Raw genomic sequence first — 22,225 nt, 5'->3', positions numbered from 1 at the left:
CTTATAAAAGGCCACGTGAAAGCAGCAAGCGTTACAGTACTGTGCAAAAGTCTTGAGCCACCCATAATTTCTTTATCATATGCTCCAACACCACTGACTGAAATGCAACCTCAAACTGTGACAGAGGTCCCAGTATGTTTTACAGATGGCTTTAGACACTCATGTTATACCTCTCCTGACACACCACCCATGGTTTGAACCAAAAGTTTAAAATCTGGATCTCTTTGAAATTTTTCATCACTCCATAAGACCTGTTGCTACAGATTTTCAGTCCAGTTCTTGTGTAATTTGGCACACCTATATGCAAAGTCTTCATATAATAATTTCTTTGGGAATAGAAACCCAAACTGTTATCTTTGGTATATGAATGATTTGATTTGAATGATGATGGCTTGAATGACGAAAGCAGTCAGGTGCATAGACTGACCTGAAAATGAGTGAATATGTAACCAAGGTCAAAAGGAGGACTTTAAAAGACCTTCTCAAAAAACTATTGTTCAAAACAACTTGCATGGTACTGTAGTTTCTACCTGTACAAAGAGTAGTTTCTACTCTTAAAAGCTCTGGCATCCAGGTTAAAAGCTCTGACATCCAATAGAAAAAGTGGAAAAGTAAAAAAAACCCCTCAAATAACATTCTGTCACACTGTTACTTTGTTACTAAATACAATTTTATTGGAGAACTAATGTACACAAAGATTATCTGATTTAAGCATTTATGCAACATAAATTAGTGTGCGACTTTGTAAACTGGTGGCGAGGTTTGAAAAAACAAAAACAAATCAAATATCAAGCAATCAGTGCTACGTTTCTGTACAGATCGTTAACAACAAAAGAAGACACAGTTTATTTAAATTAACCAGTGCACTCTTCAATACAGGACAAAAAAAACCCCTATTTTTAAATAATGCAAAAAAATCTCAACAGGCACTTTAAAAATGGTAAAGCTTGAACTGTTTAACAAAAGGAATGCAACACATCTGAGGAGGAGAAATTTCCAGGTTGCTGAAGAAATTACAAAAAACACACACAAAAAAACGTGTCCTGACCTCACAGACTATAATGACTGGCTTGTAAATGCCCGACTCTTTCAAACCCCAGAACTCCAGTCTGTGATGCAGTTTAATGTGTGCACAGTTTGGAACGATAAATCTAACATTCAAAGTATTTCAATTTTAACTGATGCTTTTTGCAATAAAAAAAACAAACAAACTTTCTTCAGATGTAATTCAGTTTAAGTACAGGTCATGTGGAGTTCTCATGCACTGTTATCTTTGTTATTGACAGCCTTCTACTAGAAAAACACCCCACATTTTCTAGCAGAAGAACATTTTATTTTGCCTTTGTTTGTAGTAGCAAACATGATTCATGAGGATGAAACATCTTCAGCAGCTGATCATGCTTCCCATTCACACTGGTAACAGAGATCCAGCCTGTGTTATCCGTGTCTCACATGTATCTGTTTTTGATGTATTCCCTGTACATCAACATGTCCTCTCTGCACAACGCCCTCACCTGGCCCTGACCGGTCATCACATGGCTCTCAAACACCTCCCGGCTGTTTTTGTCCACCTGTGGAGGTAAAACTCCGTAGATGCTGTCCTCTGGGAAGCGGGACACTGGCTCTCTGAGAGAGAAGGAAAAGAAAAATGGGAGAGAAGCATGTGTGATTGGTGGATCACCATAGACATTAACTTTAGGCAAATCACGTGGAGGCCAAAGACAAGGCAAGAACGAAAGGTGGAAAGGAGTTTGTTTGAGCCAACAAAAGACTGTAAACTGCTGCTGAGAGGTGGAAACAACATGAGGAGGGTGAAGACGAGTGCTTTTACAGCAGTATTACTCATATTTTCCAAAAACTAGACTTTAAAGCATGTCTTACCATCTTCTGGGTGAATTATCAACTGCGTGCTTGTCAAGTCATCTATTCAGTTAGGCTTCCAACAGCAGCTGAGGCCTGAGTGTGAGGCTGTTTAGACACATGGCTGCATTTCAAATGGCACCTGCCTCATGATGGGCTGTTTTCAAAGGCACAGCGGAGGCTCTCGGAAGCCTTGAGATAAATTATGAGCTCATGGCATCATTGCGGAGGACGTTGTAGCCATAGAGTAAATGTTTTATATATTTATTTTGCTTTTTTCCCCCCCAAGGCTGCTGTGTAAGAATCCTTAATTACACAGACTAGTCAGTAGTGCTGAAGGTAAAAAATATCTCTAGGCCAAGTTGAGAAAACAAATTGCATTTTTTTTGTTTTGGTTTTTTTATTGCAAAATGCTGAAAATGAAAACTGACTGATGCATTCATTCATCATAAACTGAGAAACCGCAATCCATTACAATTCACTGGTTATTGCCCATAAAATAACAAATATGACCGTGACCTTTAGTGCAATCTGGGCGAAAAGCCCCGTGATGATTACTGTGTGCAAGTTTGATTAAAATCTGACCAATGCAGCAGGAGGAGTAGTGATTCCTGTGGCACAGGTTCATCAGACCTTTGAGTAGATTTTACACACACACCTGAGACTTGCTGGAGAGATCTGACTCCAGCAAGTCTCACTTGTTTCACAGCCTGCTACACAAAGACACCAGTGCTGCTAGTAGAGGTTGGAGGACAATTTGTTCTATTGAAAATGAACTTCGCAGTTTGCAGTGTGACTTAATACGACAGGAAAGAGGTGGCGCTGGTGTTCAAATAAAGTTCTTATGAGATATTGATGATGGCAGTTTAAATATGTGCACTTCTTTCTAACTTAATAATGAAATGTGAAGCAATATTTATTACTGACCCTGGTATATTTTTCAGATATATTTTCCTTTTAAATTTGTGAGTTTTTTCATAGATTTGCCACTTTTATCCTCTTAAATTTGCTATTATTTCCTTGTAAAACTGTCATCTTGAAAATATTTTTTTAAACTTTCAGTAGCCCTAATACATTGTCACATGAATAGTGCTGATATTAGTTAAACAAGCAAGAAATTTGATTAGTTGCGTGTACAGAGCTGGAAACATAGGTCGAAATTTGGCTATTTTCAAACTTTAACAGTATTGACAATATTTGTTAATTTTGATTAGAAACAGACCTTTTTTTTTACCCATAAAAAATTTTTTTTCTTTCTTTCTTTTTCTTCCTATAGACATAATATAAAGCAGAAGTGTAATGTGTCTACAAACTACTACAAACCATGTGAGCAACACTGAAAACATTTCAAGTAAATATGTTTGTGTTTTCAAATACTTCAAACTTCCTCTTCTAGCCTGTTGAGCTTCCTATTACTGTATAAAATGTTTAATGTCTGCAATTTGTACATTACATTTGCTTTATTATAAGACAACTTATTTTAGAGCACAGTAAAGCCTCAATTATACCTTCCACATGAGTCTGCTACAGTCCAAGTGATATAAATTTCATCATCAGCGTGAAGGTCCATACAGATATCCACGTGCCAGCCTATTGTTTGTTTACACCACGTGGATTTGTCTGTGGAGGATTTACAGCGCACCAACGACGCATACGCCTCAGGCGGCGAACTCGAAAGTAGTGTAACAGGAATGATTACTCGGCCATTGAGCCCCCAGCTGTCCGTGTTCGTATTTGCAACGGAGTACAGTCAGGGCTTAAGGTCAAGACCAATACTGAAGAGAGAAATCAAACAATCTTCCCATGAGCACCGGTGGTGCCGAAAAGTTCATTTTAATGGGAAGAAACCTTAGAAACCAGATTCATGGTGGGCGGCCATCTGTCCTAACCAGCTGGGGTGAGAGGAGAGCAGAGGAAGAAAAGAGGGCCATTAATCTCTACACCTCACTGATGTTTCTCAACAGGAATGGGCCACAGTATTCATTTCTTTTCCATTTTTATCTCCGTCACTTGAGTCATCTTTGGCTGAGCCTGATGGATCAATAGAGGAACATAGAGGGAGGTGACAAACTAAAAGGCTTCTAACAGTGACAACACGTTTGGGGTTCTGTAACATCTTAGAATAGCACTGTTGCACAACAACAGACACACCTGTAGCACCCTGCAGGCCTGACACGAGGATGACAACAATGGCTGGATGGACTACTGAAAGGCCAGAGAGAAAGACAACGTGGATGAAAAGGTTTGATTCCCTGCTGATGGAGATTTCCTAAAAGAAAATATTGATACTTCTGCCACTTTTGTAAGATAAATTACACCTTTTCTCCTGTTCTATAAGAAGGGATACATACAAGAAACTGTCACATTTAAAGACAGCCACAAAGGGTTAGGGTTATGATTACAAAGAGTTATTATTTTGCACTAAAAGACTATAGTTCACACACCACAGAAATACTAGAAACACATCAGAGGCATGTCTTTCATTATCCTTGAATTTTCCTCCTCCAAGTTGAATTTAAAAGCAAGCTTTTTTGTGCATGTATAATCACTTTTCATCCATATTGACAGCATGACATAGTGAGATGGTTTAAAAGAAGCCCTAATGCCTTTGCACAACCACTACTAGCACGAACCGTTGATACAAGACTGGATGGAGCCGTGGTTTACACTTGACCCTATCATCTGAATGCTACCATAGACTCATCAAACCAGACAAAATTTTCCAATCTCCTCTTGTCCACTTTTGGTGAGCCTATGTGAATTGTAGCCTCGGCTTCCTTGCAGTACCTGGTGTGGTTTCTGCTGCTGTTGCATATCTGCCTCAAGGTTGAGAGATGCTCTTCAGCATACCTTGGCTGCAACGAGTGGTTATCTGAGTTACTGTTGACTTTCTATCATATGGAAGCAGCCTGGCCATTCTGCTCTGTCCTTTGAAAACAACAAGAAGAACTGAAAAACTTTTTTTCTATAAACTCTAGCGATGACTGCATGGGAAAATCCCAGAAGATGAGCAGTTTCAGAAATACTCAGCAAGTCTATCTGGAACCAACAACCATGCTTAAATCACCCCAGTTTAGGTTTAGTAGGACATTTTGACCATGTCTACTTGCTTACATGCACTGAGGGGCTGGCATGTGATTGGTTGATTAGATATTTGTGTTAAGAAGCAGTTGAACAGGTGTATCTAGTAAAGTGGCGAGTTAAAGATACTAACTTTAAAATAAACATAAAGCAGTTTTAAAATCAAAGACGTATACTTCAGACTTTGTACTCAAACGTCTGAAGACGTCAGGTTTTCAGCTTGTGTCCTGTATTCTCCTAGTCCAGGAAGGTTTAGCTCTGTTACAGTTCTGAGACTCAGTTTACTGAAAAACAGTTTTTTATTCTCCTCTTTCATCCTAACACCGATTCACTACCTCACCTCTTTGTAATTTACTGTCCCCACTGTGTCTTTGTCAGCCTCTGTCAGTCTTCCTCTGAGTGACCTTTTCTTGTCCATATCCTCTTCAGTTCCACATGACCATCAAACTTGGTCGATCCGAATGACAACCAATCTGGTTTTCTTGGAAATTACTGGCAATGATAACGAGTCGCATTCATGGTCTTCTTAGAAAACTGATTGAAAGTAAATATCTTCCTCACCTCTCACCCGTGCATTCAAACATGACAAGGGAAAGAAAACTAAATCATGAAATTTTTATCCTACTTTTGCAGTTTTTCATTCTGTAAAAAGGTATCATTTCTATAATGTCTGTTGAACAATACAACCACTACCACTTCCCTCTGATGCTGTCTCTAAGCCATTTTCCCTTCAGGAACATTTGCTTAATAATCAAAGTGTTTTTATTTTCCTGAAGCGAGGTTTTACCCTTCGGAAAGTGAAGTGATGACCAACTGGTACACCATTCTTCTATTTTATATACGTCATGAATACCTTCATGGAAAGTAAAATGCCAACTCTTTGCATTTCTTTCAGTACATACAAAAACTTTCTCTATGGTCTTCCTCTTTTCACCCACTATCTTTTCACCAGTATATCCATTGATGCTCCTCTACGCACTCCTGAGCCATCTCAACCTTCTCCCTCTAATTTTGTCTCCCTACCACTTTCTAACCATTTCTTATCATGTCCATCCTGATCACTCCCAACAAAAATCTTAACCACTCTTCAACTCGGGCGCCTCCATCTGTCCCCCTGTCTTTTTGTCAATGACACATCATAGCAGATCTCGCTAAAATCTTGCAAACCTTTCATTTCACTTTCACTACTACCCTTCTGTTACAAATTACTTTTGACATTCAAATCATAGGAGCGGAGATATCCCATATCCCAGCCCACCCACTCCTTGCTGCCTGCAATCTATTTTTCACCTCTCTTGTGTCTGTTAGACAGCCGACTCATTCACCTTTACTACCTCTCCTTCCAGATATTTAAACTCACTACCTTACGACAACTGCAAGGAGTTGCTATTCCTCTTCTGTCCAGCGTACACCACCACCTCTCCACAATGTCTTCCACCTCCCTCCCTAATCTCACTGCAGATCATAATATCGTCTGCAAACATCACAGTCCGCAGTGACTCCTGCCTGACCTCATCTGCCAGGCTGTCCATGACCACTGCAAAGTGTCCTGCACCACAATTAAATATTTCATCACATACTTCCTCATACAGTACCATAGCTCTTCTCTTGGTATCCTATAAAATCCTTTCACATGCTTTCCAAAACGACACATTACAGCTCTTTCTGATCATCTCTGTACTTCTCCATCAAAAACTTCTAAATATGTAAAATTTGAAGTCTCTAAAATAAACCATGTCTTAGAGCCAACTGCGAGTTAGTATGGACTCTGCCTGCCAATCGGCACAAATTAACAAGTCATATCTCGTTTGTATAATCCATAAAAACATGATTAAAAACATCAATTTGTGATTTCTGCTTTGGGAGGGTAGGAGTAGGGTGCTGAACTAATGGAGATTTGTTATAGGCAGAAATTGGGAAGGCGAGTGTGGTAGTTATTTATAGTTACTCTTGCCAGGACAAAAAATTAGTATTTTACTTGATCCAAAATGAGAAAGTAATTTTAGGGGGTTTGCAAAGCTGTAGCTTTTCCACATGATTTGGTTTCTTTACACACAGGAAAAAATCCAAGTGAACTGCAAGCAAACCACAATGTATCAATACATGAGAATGTTCAGTCTGCTTATTGGACAGATATGTCTAGGGTGCAAGCAGTAAATACAGGAAGAAGGTGCTGTGTTCTGGTCTACTGGAGAAAATTAAGAATTCCTGCTCATGTCACAGATGGTTGCTAATGCATACAGACCCCAGCACATCTATTGTGAAATGGTAAATGGACTGGTTCTTATATAGCGCTTTTCTACTCTCCTGGAGTACTCAAAGCGCTCTATACAACACACCGCATTCACCCCATACACACCCATTCACACAAGCACTATTATTATCGGTGAGTGCGGTAATCATTCATACAGATGCATCGGAGAGCAAGTCGGGGTTAGTATCTTAGTATCTTGGTATCTAAACTTGCAACATATATCTGGTAGTTGGTTTGGAAAGGGGTCAAATCAAGTTCACACAATCACAGACCCCTCTGGAGTTCATTTAGGACCACACAGAGGCCCCCTCCCCCAAAGGGTCTTAGTGGGTTGTTTTAGCTCGTACCTACATGCGATTACAGCGTTCACATCAGTACAAACGGACTGCACCAGAGTTTGATTTAAACAGAATAAAAACTGGAGGTGTGCAAGCACCATCAATAAGTTTGAATGTTCAAATAAGTTTTTTGCACTTTCACAAGACGACAAAACCTAACAGGGATGAATGTTGATATAAGAAGCCATCATGAAATAAAATCATAAGTGCATGTAGAGGAGGAATTTGTTTCTAAACTGATTTATGTGTTTGCACAGGTGTGTGTGCATGCATGCCTTACAGCTCAAAAGACAGCACGACAAAAACATCTTGTGCGTTTCCATGGCTGCACATTGCCATCACACGTGTGGTTGAACTTTGAATCTGGCTGAGGGATAAAAAAAAAAGGGAAAAAAAACCCCAAACAAACACCATCTACGGTAAAGAGTGGACTATCTGGGAAAGAGCGTGCATGCAAAGAAGTGAAGAAACATGACTTGCAACATATGACAATTAAACAGTGCGCAGCTAGAAGCCTGGACTGAGACCACTTAGTAACGCAATCCTTGTCCCAAGGCTAGTGAAAATGTTGAGTGCTTTATAAAAGGGGTAATTTATAACTGCAAACCAAGAATACAATACCATACATTACACGTGAGCCAGGTTTATTGAGTTTGAGTACATGTGGCTTTTTTTTTTCTTCTTTTTTTCTATTAATATGTTTTACTCACAGACAGATGATGTTTGCCGGGTTTATGTGTTCAGTTCTCTCCACTCTGTGCTGGCTCTCACCCAAGTGAGCAAACCTGCAGGAAAATACAAAACATAATACAGACAATGAATGATATTTCTGCAAAATAAGCCAGTAGTGTAGGTGTGCATTGCTTACAAATGCTTCTGCCCTCTTCATCGTGAGTGCAACGATCCAAATAACCTAATCTGTAATAGGGTCGTTATGGCTCTACCGAATGCTTTCAATTTAAGGCTTTATACCGTCTTCAGTGTTCAACATGTCTTCTGAGATCTCTAATATTTAGATCACACCATCATCGAATCACAAATTTCCCTGTAGGTCATTTTTCTCTCACAAAGACTCAATAATACGCAACTGCTGAGAGTCCCCCTCTGGCTGTTGCTTATGATTTTTAATATTAATGCATTGATTAGCGGCGCTCTGGCTGCAGCCACCATCTTTGGAGCAGTTTCAACTTCCAGCTTCAATAATGAATGCAATTTCATTCTCATTATGTGCCACTGTAGTAGGAGAATATGAACAACATTCTTCACCACAATTTGAATTGTGTGTGTGTTTTTTAAGGTTTATTCCCCTGCTTCAGTCACCCAGTATAAATGTGACTGCCATCGAAGTACGATGGACCTAAGTCATTGAAGATGTTACCAAAACATTTATTTATTTTAACAACTAAATGTCAGGACAATTTTATTTATTGTTACATTAACCACCTAACTCATTAGAAATTGCTCATACATTCTTGACCAATGCCACATTTCTATGTAATGCATATGCTGTATTTAAAATGTATGCATCAGTTTCAGTGTGTTGGTGTGTGTGTGAGACTGATTCATGATGTTTATGACATTCAAATGTTTCCATGTCATTCTGATCTGTTCAAGCTGTTTTTTGTTTACATTTCTATATTTCATTTCTCTACAGAAGTGCTGAAAATTTTCATAAAATAGTCTAACCAAGGGCTTCACATAAGCATGATCCAGAATGTATTAGTAAGTAAATCTGATTGGCAGTTTCAAGTCAAGTAAATTAATGTTTTTTCGTGCTGCAAGTAGTTTCATCTACTTGGTGACAGAGTAAAAATAGGATGCCATGGGGTGTAGCTCAGAGGTCATCTACTGATTGCAAGGTTGTTTGTTTGTGAATATTCGATAGAAAGGAGCATTGACCTGAATGTCAATAGAATGATTTCTTTAGACCTGAATGTCTAAAGAAATCCTCATTAACCCCAATTGTGCTTCTGTCGTTGACGCTAAAATAGTAAATTAGGACGCTAAACCTTTTCACTTTAACATTTTAGCAGTGCCTAGTCATCTTATAACTAGAATAAAACTAGGACAGCAACCTTCTTGCGACCAGAGCCGTTGAATGGAAGACTCCATTCACTCCAATGGACCATTTTTTCATTTTTATAGCAATAGCGGATCATTGAGTCTCACGGTAGTTCTGAAAGTTAGCAACAAATGCTAGCGGTGCCATAGAAATATAAGAGAACAGAAGTCTGAGATGCATTTGTAAAAGGTAGGAAGTTAAAAAAACTATTTGAAGGCTATGTGACCCACGTGAGAACCCCGAGCCCATCAATCGGGCACTGATTGTAGTATCAGTAACTAAAGTTTGAGGGTTTTGAATCATGATTTCATGATTAAACACGTCCCCTAATGGGAGACAATCTGTCTCCAAACAATCACAGCTTGGACTGACTGCAGTCGCTCTCAGATTATCAAAGATTTGCAAATAATTATTGTTTAATATATACACACAGATGCAGATTATCACCATGGTACAATCCGTCTGAGCTAGTCTGTGCTGATGTTGGCTACTAGTCTCTTTGCAATGTGGGAGATGACTCAACTGCTTATATTCCTATATGAAAGCAAGGCTGCCGAGCACTTAAGTCTTTTTACAGTTAAATCGCCATCCTACAGCAACTACATCACTATTTGTTGAGGAATTCAGTAACTCGCAGACTGCAGATGCAAACATGACCCCTTTCAATTGCAAACTGATAGCAGAATGACAGAATATTCTCTGTCTTATTGGCATTTTATTGCCATCTTATTGCTGTCTTCATGCACCAAAACTTTGACTCTGAAGAAAAAAAAAAACCATTTCAGAGGCAAAGAGACTCCGAATAGCAATAATCGTGTCTCCAAACACAGTTTTTCTTAGTGTGACTGAAGCATTAATGGACTAATGGAAACATTTTCATTTCATTACGCAGTCCAGATTTGCAGCTTTTATCAAAATGACAATATTCATTTTTTTGCCATTTTATTCCATGTCTTTTCAATCTTTTAATATAAACACTAAATGAAATTAACAGCTGTGCAGTAAAAATTAGTGCCACAAAAATCAATTCACCCCCTCCCATAAAAATCTAAAATGTGGTTACGATTTCTTTCTTGAGAAACTGCAAGACAATTGTCACATTAAAATTTTAGACTTTTTGGACTTAAAAGGCCATTATTTCATAATTTTGTCTTACTAGCTATTGTGCAAAAGTTTTATTATAAATATTATTTCTAATATTCATCTTAGAAATATACGATTTCTTTGGAATTCACAAATTTTGACCACCAAAATTGAATCTGTTCACCCCAACTCTAAGTGACAATGTAATGAATTTTTCTCCTTGTATTCCCATCATGTCCAGTTTACAAGACTGGCACTTCACAATGATATTCCTGATGCAATCTTTCCAGTTCGACGACACCACTACACTACAGTCCAAAAGGACACACTCGTTCAGTGTGAAAAAGTGCATTCTCATTCAGCTCCAAATACTCAGCGCCTTGATGCACCTGCAGTGGGAGTTGTGGGATTAAAGAAATTATTTTACGGTTACCGTTCATAACCATCATCTTTATCATTGCATTAATTATCATTTCATCAAAGCATTTATTGAAGCTGTTGGCATTATGTTATAATTTGTATTACAGGTGTTATCATAATCACATATTAACATTTTTTATTACAGGTGCAGTTATAACCACTTTAATCCGTTGAGTTAAATCTATAATCTTAAATGCTTATATGCTGATTATATTGTTACAGTAAAAATAGTAGCTGAGCAAAGGCCTGAGTGTATTCAGCAACATGTTGCACTAGAGTTTACTTGACAACAGGTGACAGGAGAAGAGGACAAGTCCATGGGGACCTCAAAGGCCTGAGATCATCACCATATTTGGAAGAAGATGCTAGAGAGGGGAACTTCTGTGTCTGCATTTATCTCTTAAAATTGATTATTGTCTGTAAAAGAGGCAAATAATGTTCATTAAAATCATTGTTTGACCAACTCTTCTGAACTATGGTTGTTTTTGTTCTCATCCTCAATATTCTGAACACGCGACAGAGTATTTGGATGTGTGCTGGTGCCTTTGTCTTATTTTCATTTGCATTGTTTTGTTTTTTTTTGCTTTCAGTGTCATTAAGAGGTTAGATTCAGGCAATGAGGATGTAAAGATTTTTACTGGGAGTGATGGGGATGGACGAGATCAGATATGAGTACATCAGAGAGACAGCTCAGGTTGAGCAGTCTGGTGACAGAGTTAGAAAGAAAAGGCTGAGATGCTCTGGACATGTGCAGAGGAGGGATAGCAGATATAGTGTACAAAGCATGTTGAAAATGGAGCTGCCAAGCGGGAGGAAAAGAGGAAAACCTCAGAGGAGGTTCATGTATGTAGCGAAAGAGGACACACAGAGGGTGTGACAGAGGAGGATGCTAGAGATGGGGTGAGATAAAGGAAGATGATCCACTGCGGTAACCGCTAAAGGAAGCAGTCAAAAAAAGGAAGAGGTGATTAGGTTCAGGCAACGAAGCTACTTGGTATAGCAAAAGGTCTTTGACTGGGAAAAATAAAGATTACCCAGTTTGTTTAAATGTTATGTCAACAGGTTATTTGATGGATGGATGGCCATCTTTAAATTTAAAGTAATATTGCTGAGATTGTGTGAGTGAAATTTTAGGCCAGTATCTATGATATGATGACTACTGAATATATGTTATTACATATTGTTATAGTTCTCATCCCTTGTATGTAATTAGTAGCTCAGATTTACCTTTGGTAAATGAGTAGGTCATCTTCAGAGGGAAACTCAGCCAGATTGAGTCCATAAGGCTCCTTTGCCATGTGGTGCTGAAAAACCTCCTGAAAATGTGAAGAGAGACACAAAAACATACTTACAAATGTGAATAAGATAAAAAAAAAAAAAAACATTAAAAAAACAGTTTACATAAAAGTTTAATCATGGCTTTTAAATGACCGCAAAGTAAGCTAGTCGATTTAAAACTATAAAACCATACAGACAAGGTCATCAGGTTCAGCTGCTTCTCCCCAACAGATTCAGTAATTAGGATGGCGCAAGGAGGTTAATCTTAGCAACTTCAAAAGTAATTTGATTGTTGGTGTCTGGTAAGGTGCTTTCATGTTCTTTCGTGCTTAGGGACGTGCCCTCCTGGGGATCTGTCACGCAGTGTTCAGTGTCTGTTGGGATATAATAATCATAATAAACAGAGGATCATAATAAAAAGGTCAAACTGGTTCAAGCTGACAGATCGGAGAAGAATTAAACTGTGAGGCAACGGGGCATTAAGTTTAAAATGTGACACTTAATTAAAAAAAAACTAAACAGAAACTTTAATCTAGAGAGAACTGTAAGCCTTAAAATACAATTAGAAACACTAATCATTAATTTATTGTAGAGTCTTTTCTTTACAATATAACACATATTAAGATGATTGTTGCTATCAAGTGGGGCTGTGTAAATATAAAAAAAATAGAATTGTAACCGAGTAATTTATTTTATTGATGAAATTGAAATTTGCCAAAGGAATCGAAAGGAAGGTGAAACAGCTGAAACGGTAGATGCAGCAGAATTGTGCAACACGTTTGGTAATCTTGATAAATAAATGATTAAAATATCCTGTAAAACAGCGGTCCCCAACCCCCGGGCCTCGGACCGGTACCGGTCCGTGAGTCGTTTGGTACCGGGCCACGAGAGTTGAGGCTCAGGTGTGAAATGTATGGTTTTCAGGGTTTTTATCGGTTTTCAGCGTTATTTTGTTATCGTTTTTATCGTTAACTCGGTTTTCCTGGGTCTTTCACGTGTGTTATGAATAAATCTTCTTTTTTTCGATACCGGTACTAGTTTTGTTTTGTTGTATTTATCCGCGACACCTTAAAGGCCGGTCCGTGAAAAATATTGTTGGGCATAAACCGGTCCGTGAGGCAAAATAGGTTGGGGACCACTGGTGTAAAACATCTTTGTTCTCAAAATTTGAGTTCCAATCCAGCATCTGCTAGTTTTAGACCAGATTAACATGTCAATATTTTAATGAGATTTAGCAGATATATCTGTATAACCTTCCTGATTATTCAAAATGTCCTATAAAAAAAAAAAAAAAAGCGTTTTCTAGGCAAATTATGATTTGTGGGGGTGAATTTTTACATTTTACTCTGCCTATAGTCTCTACAGAAAAGGTAAAAGCCTGTTATGTAACAGCATATACAGGATTGGCATGAAAGGAGTCAGCTATGCCACCGTTCTCTCGCTTTTCTGACATTGCAGTAATATGCGCAACATAAAGGTTTCAATTTTCCCAGTAACTGTATTGATCTGAGCTGCAGGGAGGGGAGAATTACGCAGGGTGTTAACAGGACCATGTCCAGGAAAACAGCAGCTGTGAACACACACAAGATCACAATAATACACAGAACCCTGTTCAAAGACTACACGGGGATTCGCAAAACACTAACCGCACCATACACACCTACGTGCAGCACACAGGCGAGGGTGGTGTGCAGGCGCATATCTGCTTGTACAGCAACACACTGCAAATCTACCGAGCACATGCACGCTCAAATCGAGGTGGAATACCAAATGAGCATGTGTAATTACATGGTAAACGTAGTAATGATCCGATGTTTAAATATTTCAACAGTTGTGTGTTGTGCTGGCACCCTGGCAATCCATTCTCGGGGACAGGCTTGCAGGCAGCGACACGAGATGCATGAGAGTGACTGTGTGCGCCCAACACGTGAGCAAGCTGTCCAGCTCAAAATATTCATGACCAGCTCATTGCTCATGGCCACGAGAAGACAGGCAGGAAACCCAAGGAAAATACATCATAAATCAGGAGGAGAAATAGATGGATGGAGAAAGAGGGAGTGCCTCTGCTTTCAACTCTGAAAACCAAATGCCTTCAAGATATCTCTGCTTCTCGGTACCACTGCCCAGATAAATCAAGCAAAGGTGCTTTTTCTTTTTTGTTAGAACAATGTTGTAGATTCAAAGCTTTGTGCTGCACATAAGACAATTAAATGAAAAATGTAGCAATGAGACTACCGATGAGACCTCAAGGACAACTGGGACTTTCTACAAGAGCAGTCTAAGGTGCCAAGACCTTTAGTGAATTATAAATCAGCAGTAAGACCAGGCTGAGACTCGTGTGAAGATTTCCTAAATCAATAACTAATCTAAATGACACACACACACACACACACACACACACACACACACACACACACACACACACACACACACACACACACACACACACACACACACACACAAAAAGGAGAGATGTCTTTATCACCATGCCATAAAACAATCACGTCTCTTCAGGAACATCACACTGTTAAGCCAACAGCCAACAAATCACATGAGATTGTAGCAATGTAATAACTCTGAAACCAACAGTTTACACATCACTGGGGCCTCCTTCATGCATGACAAAGGTAATTTCTTATAAACTGAGACATTTTAAGGGGATGTAGTTATCTGGCGCATCTGTCCTGTTGACACACTGACCTACTCTACCTGTGCTCATTAATGTGCTTCTTGGTCTCACTGTGCTTATAGGGAATCTGGGTCAAAACGTGCATCCAGTCCCCCCGGGACATGAAACAGATACCGATATAGACAGGACATGACAGAAGTTTGTTACTCCTAATATCTACACACATACGCAGATTTTACTGCATTTGATTAACTATACACTGATATGTCTGTTTGGAAAGTAGCAAAAGTGTTTATCAGAATCGCATATTGAGAATCCTTTTCAATGAAAACATTCCTTTTAGGCCTAAAAAGGTCTTACATGCAAGTCTACAGCTCTGCCTAATTTGGTATGCATGGATCTTGCCCAGTGTCAGCCAGGAGAGGCAGCAGCTGCCATCAGTCTTAGTTGGATACACGGTTAAGAAAATGGATGGATGAATGCATCTCTAAGAATATCCACTGCAAGCTCTACTCACTCTCAAATTCTCTTGCTACATGGTAGGACGACGCAGTACTTATCCGCAGTGATTAATGTCCTTAAATTCATCAATGCTGTGGTCACACTAAGGAACAGTGGTTAGAGACTTCAGCATGACCACAGTTATTGCGACTGTGTGCACTGAATTTGGAATTCATTGACTTTGAAATAGTTGTTTCACTGACGTGGACCAGTCTCTGAAACAGCCACGACTAGTTGCACTCAGCTATTGTCTTCTCATAGATTTGAGAAGAGAAATGCCTCCACAAATAATAATGTAGTTGCTTGATATAGGAATAAAACTAGAACACAACCTGTTGGCAACCAGCTGAGTCGAATTCCCTGTTGCAAATAGATGCGTTGCAGACGAGTTGCAATTGTGTTGTCTTTGTGTTTACAAATTATAAATTCAAATCATTTTCACACTATTACCAATTTGCCTGAGAGTGATTGCAGTTAAACTGACTCAGACTGACTTTTTGGAGACAGGTAGCCTCCCACCAGGTGACCTATGAAATCCATTAACAATCAAAAGTGCAACATACTCAACCTCTTGTTATTAGCTGGTTGCCACAACTACTTGCAGGCAAAAGAAATGCAGTGCAATCATTGGGTAAACAGATTATTCCTCACTGCCTCTCCTACTTTTGTTTTTTAACTCTAGTGTGAGAATTTTAATGTGAGAATACTTTCAAAGCTAATTTGGACATTAAAATCAACCTTGGCAAGAAACCAAAAAAGAGAACTGAATCAGTCATCAAAAAATTAAGGCAAGCCGGAAACCCGCTGGTGACCTCTCATCACCTGATGTTCTAAAAGCAGCCAAAAATCCCAAAGCACATGCCCCACATTCTCACCCAAAGGGACCATCAAGGACATCAAAAAGGTTTACACACTATCACAATACACGTGCACAGAACCAGAAAAACCAAAATAAAAACAAATGCAACTATGCAGGATTTATTTGTTTCCTTTGAAAAGCAGAGTAGTAGCAGCAGTAGATTTGTAAGCAATAATACAACAGAGGAAACTGTGCAACAATCTCAATTCATTGCTTCAATGCATTAGAAGAAACACACACTATTTAGAGCCTCAGCTCTATCACTGACACTGATTAAGGTGACGTCTGCTCTTCCGTCTGACGTAAACCAAAACAAAGAACTAATTTCTTCTGGGAGACTTAAGGGAGGTGGGCGGGAGAGAACACAACCAGGGTGACATACTCATACTGGAACGCAAAATGCATTTGAGGCCTAAAATATAAGCAGTTAGCAACCCAGCCTAAACTGAGAATTGCTGGGAGGTCTTTAGACAACATAACATATCCTTGAATTATTAGAGGATATTACCTTGTTAAACAATTACACTCAGAAGTGAAATTATTTTTAATTTATTTAATAAGATCCACAAATTCAAATCTGATAGCTTCCTTTAATATATTTGGGGATTTGAATCTGCCTTGTTAGGACAGTGTTTGTGTGTTCATACCTCCTGGGTGCGACTACTCTCTCCAGACTCCGTTAGCAGTTTGATCGGTGTGGATCGTTGAGATACAGTCCCCTCATCCTCACGGTCCTCCTCGGAGTCATCCTCTGATGTGCTAGATATGGCCTCCTCACTCGGGGGAGGAGGTGCGCTAGCTGCAGTCTTCCTCTGGAGAACCGTCTCTTCTTTACTGCTCTTGCTGCTGCCAATATCCACACACATGCACACAGATCAACGTATGTATAAACACATACAACTATCGTTCATGTATTGTACATTTTACAGTTTAGTCAAGCAGCAGAATCCTGATTATTTTTATCATGTCTAATGAGTCATCAGATCAGAAATGGCACCATGTTCTTCCACAACATCTCCCTGCAGAAATGTGACTAAACATGTAACTGAAACAGACTTCATGGTTCCCAAAGGCTGTACGAGTTTGAGCCCATGATCTCTGTATACAGAGGATTCTGCAAATATTATCCCTCTGTGTTTTCTACCTCTGTCAAGAACAGCTTGTGTGACTCACTTCAGAATCTGTTTGAGATCATTTGTGATCCACCTAAACTTCTTTCTCCCCTCTCCCAAGGGCCTGTTTGTTTAAACACAACCCATGTTTGCCCATTTTTGGATGTTCGCGTTTTAAAAATTAAGATGTCGACCACATCCAAAGAAAGTAAGTGAAATAAGTTGTATGTAGATGCTGTTTGTAGACGGTTTCTTCCTTTTGTTTTCATTGTTTTTAGCTAGTGACAATGACTGAAGAAAGTGCAGGCCAGAAATGGAGATAATATAAAAACCAACAATTGCAGATCTTAACAATAAACATGTAAGTTATAGCAATAATAGATATGCTGACAGATTTGCTGCCAATCAGCTCCTTGCTCTTCTACTCCAATGTAAAACAGCTGAGGAACTGGTCATGGCAAAGAGAACTGACCCTCAAAGCATGCCTCTACTTACTAGTAAATATAGTCATGCTATGAAACCTATGAGCTATGAAAGCAAAATGTGATTTCCTAAAAGACTGGTTATTATTAGTTTAGCCTCTGCTATGTCACAGGGGAGAAACAAACAACAACAACAACAACAAAACACCAAATGATTTCTTCTAAGATGTACTGATCAACCAGGAACCAGAAGATTTCAATCATTCTCAGCTCAGACTAATGACCACGCAATCATCCTAAACTATGAGCTAGTCCATTTTCAAGCACGCACTAAACACGTGGAAGCTCCTCAATGAGTGAAGACACACAGATCACTGAAGTAAACCGTGGAGAGGCCACTGTGAAAACGTTCAGAACGACAAGCCTAATGGGAAACTCACCCAGCTGAACAAGAACATTTTGTCTTAAGAGTGTCTTAATCTAAAGCTATCCAGAGCTCAGAGCCAGCCACAAGCAAACAGACAGACAACCATTCGCACTCACATTCACTCCCGCATTCACACCTATGGGCAATTTGGATTAATCAATTAACCTATCCCCACAAACTGCATGTCTTTGGACGGTGGGAGGAAGCCGGAGTACCCGGAGGGAACCCATGCAAACACGGGGAGAACATGCAAACGCCACACAGAAAGACCTGATGGTGGATGGCCTGATGGTGGAATTGAACTCAGGACCTTCTTGCTGTGCGGCAACAGTGCTAACCGCTGCGGCAACTTTATTCATCAGCTGATTATAATAAACATGCCTGAATTTGTAAAAAAAAAGTATAAAGACAGAAGCCAAAAAGCTTTTTGAACAATCACACTGTTTGCAATGGTTCATAAGGTTATAAAATTAGACAAAGTGGCATTTAATCAATAAAAACATTAGAACACCATTTTTCCACTAAAATAAGTAAATCAGGTAATCACTTTAGAAAAAGCGGAAAAATATCTGTAAATGCCAACAACAAATATTTAATGCATTTTGATTCTTGGACTTATGGAAACACGTTCTTGAAAAAGCACAACTTATTCGCACAAAGGAAACTTTTGTATCTATTAGGTTAGAAAGGAAAAAAAAAGGCAAGTATGACAAAAAAAGTGTTTGTGACATAGATTTCAATTTATAGAGGTTAGAGACACAGAGACCTGACCGCAATATTAGGAGGAAAACCTTGTAAAGCAAGCAAGAAAAAGCAGATATGAAGGATATGAAGTTATGAAACACAATTCATATTCACAGAAAAATAGCAACAGGTACACAGAGCAGCTTTTAGGGATGTAGATTAGCTTGTACAGGGAAAGCTATCTGAAGCACAGAACACAACTGGACTTCAATTGCATGCTTAAGCATGTAGATTGTAAGGCAAACGTCTGAGGCTAATATTCCTCAGACGATAGGCAGATAGGTAACATTTTAATTTCTATTTCTACAGCAAATCAAAAATAAGCATTTCATGTTTAAGGGTCTTGCTAATGTAGGGACAATGAAAAGCAAATGAGGATTTGCATTATCCTATTTTTTCCTGTGTGTGCATACATATTTATTTGGAAAATATATTAATATATAAATGTTTTTTGAAACCAAAAAAATAGGGAAAAAATGTAACATTGCTTGTGGTTAAATAAAGCTATGTGCATGAGGGCACAGTGACATGGGGCTGATTTATTTTTCATGTAAAAAATAAAAAGCTACCAGAAACAACACAAAGGTTGATGCATACATGGTAGTGCTACACTCACCCCAGCACTGATTTTCCCGTTTCCTCTGGCTTGCGCACTGTGAATGGGTTTGGATCCGCTCCCACTGTTTTGGGCATAAATTCCCTTTATGATCAGAAAATAGCAGAAAATCTATTAGTTGACATCCTGCATAACAACAACAGCTAATAAACTCAGAATACACTGTTTATTAGAGACATGTTTCACTACCAAAATCATTGTCTTTGTATGTGTGTATATCCACCTTGCAGAGTTGGTCATGGCAATGCAGAACGTGTCATCGAAGGAGGTAAGTTCATACGGTTTGAAGAATTCCGTGTAAATGTCAATACTCTCGTCCAACTGGTTCATTCTCTTCACTTTGACCTTCTTCATATTTTCCTCACAGGGAACTGCATCCAAACAGGAACAGAGAAAAATAATATTAATATTTATAACAATTACAACCGCTTCACCCACACACTTTCAACACAAAAATACACTATATCGCCAAAAGGATTTGCTCATTTGCCATCATACGCCTGTGAATTGAATAACATCCCATTCTTGAATCCACAGGGTTTAATATGATATGACATCAGCCCACCCTTCTTCCACAAGGTTTTGGAGTGTGTTTATGGGAATTTTTTGCCATTCTTCCAGAAGCACATTTGTGAGGTCAAACACTAGTGTTGGATTAGAAGGCTTGGCTTGGCTTCTCCTCTCTAATTTATCCCAAAGGTGTTCTATCGGGATTAGAACGGACACCTCGAGTTCTTCAACACCTATCTTGTTAGTCAGTGTTTTAATCAACCTTGCTTTGTACTCTGATACACAGCTATCTTTGAACAGGAAGGCGTCATCCCCAAACTGTTCTCACGAAGATGAGAGCATCAAATTTTCCAAAATGTCTTGGTTTGAACCATTAAGAGTTTCCTTTCACTGGAACTAAGGGACTGAGCCCAACTCCTGAAAAACAACCCCACACCATAATCCCCCCTCCATCAAACTTTAAACTTGGCACAATAGAGTCAGGCAGATCATGTTCTCATGGCAATCACCAAACCCGGACTCGTCCATCAGATTGCCAGACAGAGAAGATTCATCACTCCAGAGAACTTGGGACTTGCTGCACAGGTGGCATATTATCACGGTACCCCTGGAATTCGACGAGCTCATGAGAGCAACCCATTCTTTCACAAACGTTTGTAGAAGCAGTGTGCATGCCTAGGTGGTTGATTTTTACACCTGTGGCCATGGAAGTGTTTGGAAGACCTGATTTCAATGATTTGGCAATATAATGTATATTTAAACATGTCAGTTACAACATCAGTATGAATTTTGTTGAATCCCTAGATTGGTCTGCAGAGTTATTTTGCATTTATTTTTTACCAACAATAATTACCACCAAATACACAGTTCCCGCTATGCTGAGGAATTATGGTAAGCAATGACAGACAAAGCCATTGATGGTTGGTCATTCGAATCAGTTTCATAAATGGTTCTGTTTCTTACTATTAAAACCATTAAATTTATTGACAATACCTTCATCATAGGGGACAGGAAGGTAGGACAGGACTCCCTCTGACCACCAGAGTGTATAGCTACAAACAAATAAGATACACAGCATTAAAATATTAAAACTTTTGAGAAGTTGAAGCGCAATCTAAAATCTGAATTAGTCTCTTCTGGGACTTAACCTACATTTGGAAAATTGGCTTGGCTGGACTACCTAGACTTTTATTCAATGTGAGCAATTTGAGCGAACGCTCTTACGATGATCTGGTTTAGCGTGCGATGTGCTTCTTATTCCTCTTTGAGAGGAAAAGTGCAAAGTGTGGAAGCTGAATTGAATTTAGCTGCAGCCATGCTAATTTCTTGGAATGACTGAGCTACTTTGGCCCATTGTGGCGACACAAACTTGTGGCCTGAAAAAGAAAATTGGGTCTGCTTTTATGTAAGCATGAAGACAATATGAAACAACCAGAGTGAATACACTCTCACACTTATGCACGTAAATAAAAAGCACAAAATCACTCTGGGTCAAAACATGAAGTGAACTGCAGTCATTACTGGATCATGACTAGGACAGACCAATTGATAAACTGACATTGTGAAATTTGTAGGACATCAGCTTGAACAGATAACACCTGCATGAACAAACAACAGGTTATAGAGACATGTGTCATAAGGACATGCTTATGTACCGCATGGTGGTTCTAAGAAGACACAAAATAAACAATCGACCACATAAACAGAAATACAAGGAAAAAAGATTATTGATATTTTCTTAGTATGTAGCCCTGTCTTATCATGTATTCAATTATATTTAATAAAATCTCACATAAAAGGATTTCAGATTTCATAGAAGCGATCATATACTCCCCAATAAAATGCCTAACCTATCATTACCTTGAGACAAACTGACAGCAACAACTGTTATATTCTATCTTAAAGATCAGATTTGATCTTACAATAGAAATTATATCATATCCAGATTCTACAGACATCAGTGCCAGTGTTAAATTACCACTAGGATAATTACAAGGACAGTAAATTACTGTGTTAAGACTGTTCTCCA

General features: G+C 38.9%; 1 protein-coding gene across 2 annotated transcripts in view; it reads right to left on the bottom strand.

The window, feature by feature from the left end:
- Positions 1–652: 652 nt before the first annotated feature.
- Positions 653–22,225, bottom strand: part of fig4a (FIG4 phosphoinositide 5-phosphatase a) — a 56,251-nt gene continuing 34,678 nt past the window's right edge. The window contains exons 18-24 of one of the 2 annotated variants that reach the window (XM_005454684.4): positions 21,190–21,248; positions 19,910–20,057; positions 19,687–19,770; positions 17,013–17,211; positions 12,326–12,414; positions 8,244–8,318; positions 653–1,626 (exon numbers count right to left, since the gene is read on the bottom strand). In XM_005454684.4, coding sequence (XP_005454741.1) covers positions 1,449–1,626; positions 8,244–8,318; positions 12,326–12,414; positions 17,013–17,211; positions 19,687–19,770; positions 19,910–20,057; positions 21,190–21,248 — 832 coding nt within the window. In that variant the 3' untranslated portion in view covers positions 653–1,448. The remainder of the gene's footprint in view (positions 1,627–8,243; positions 8,319–12,325; positions 12,415–17,012; positions 17,212–19,686; positions 19,771–19,909; positions 20,058–21,189; positions 21,249–22,225) is intronic. The other variant, XM_005454685.4, reaches the window with a different exon arrangement.

This window comes from Oreochromis niloticus, linkage group LG15 (assembly GCF_001858045.2).
Source record: "Oreochromis niloticus isolate F11D_XX linkage group LG15, O_niloticus_UMD_NMBU, whole genome shotgun sequence".
In the NCBI taxonomy this organism is placed as follows: Eukaryota; Metazoa; Chordata; class Actinopteri; order Cichliformes; family Cichlidae; genus Oreochromis; species Oreochromis niloticus.
The sequence above is the reverse complement of the archived record's forward strand: the minus strand, read 5'-3'. Positions and strand labels throughout refer to the sequence as shown.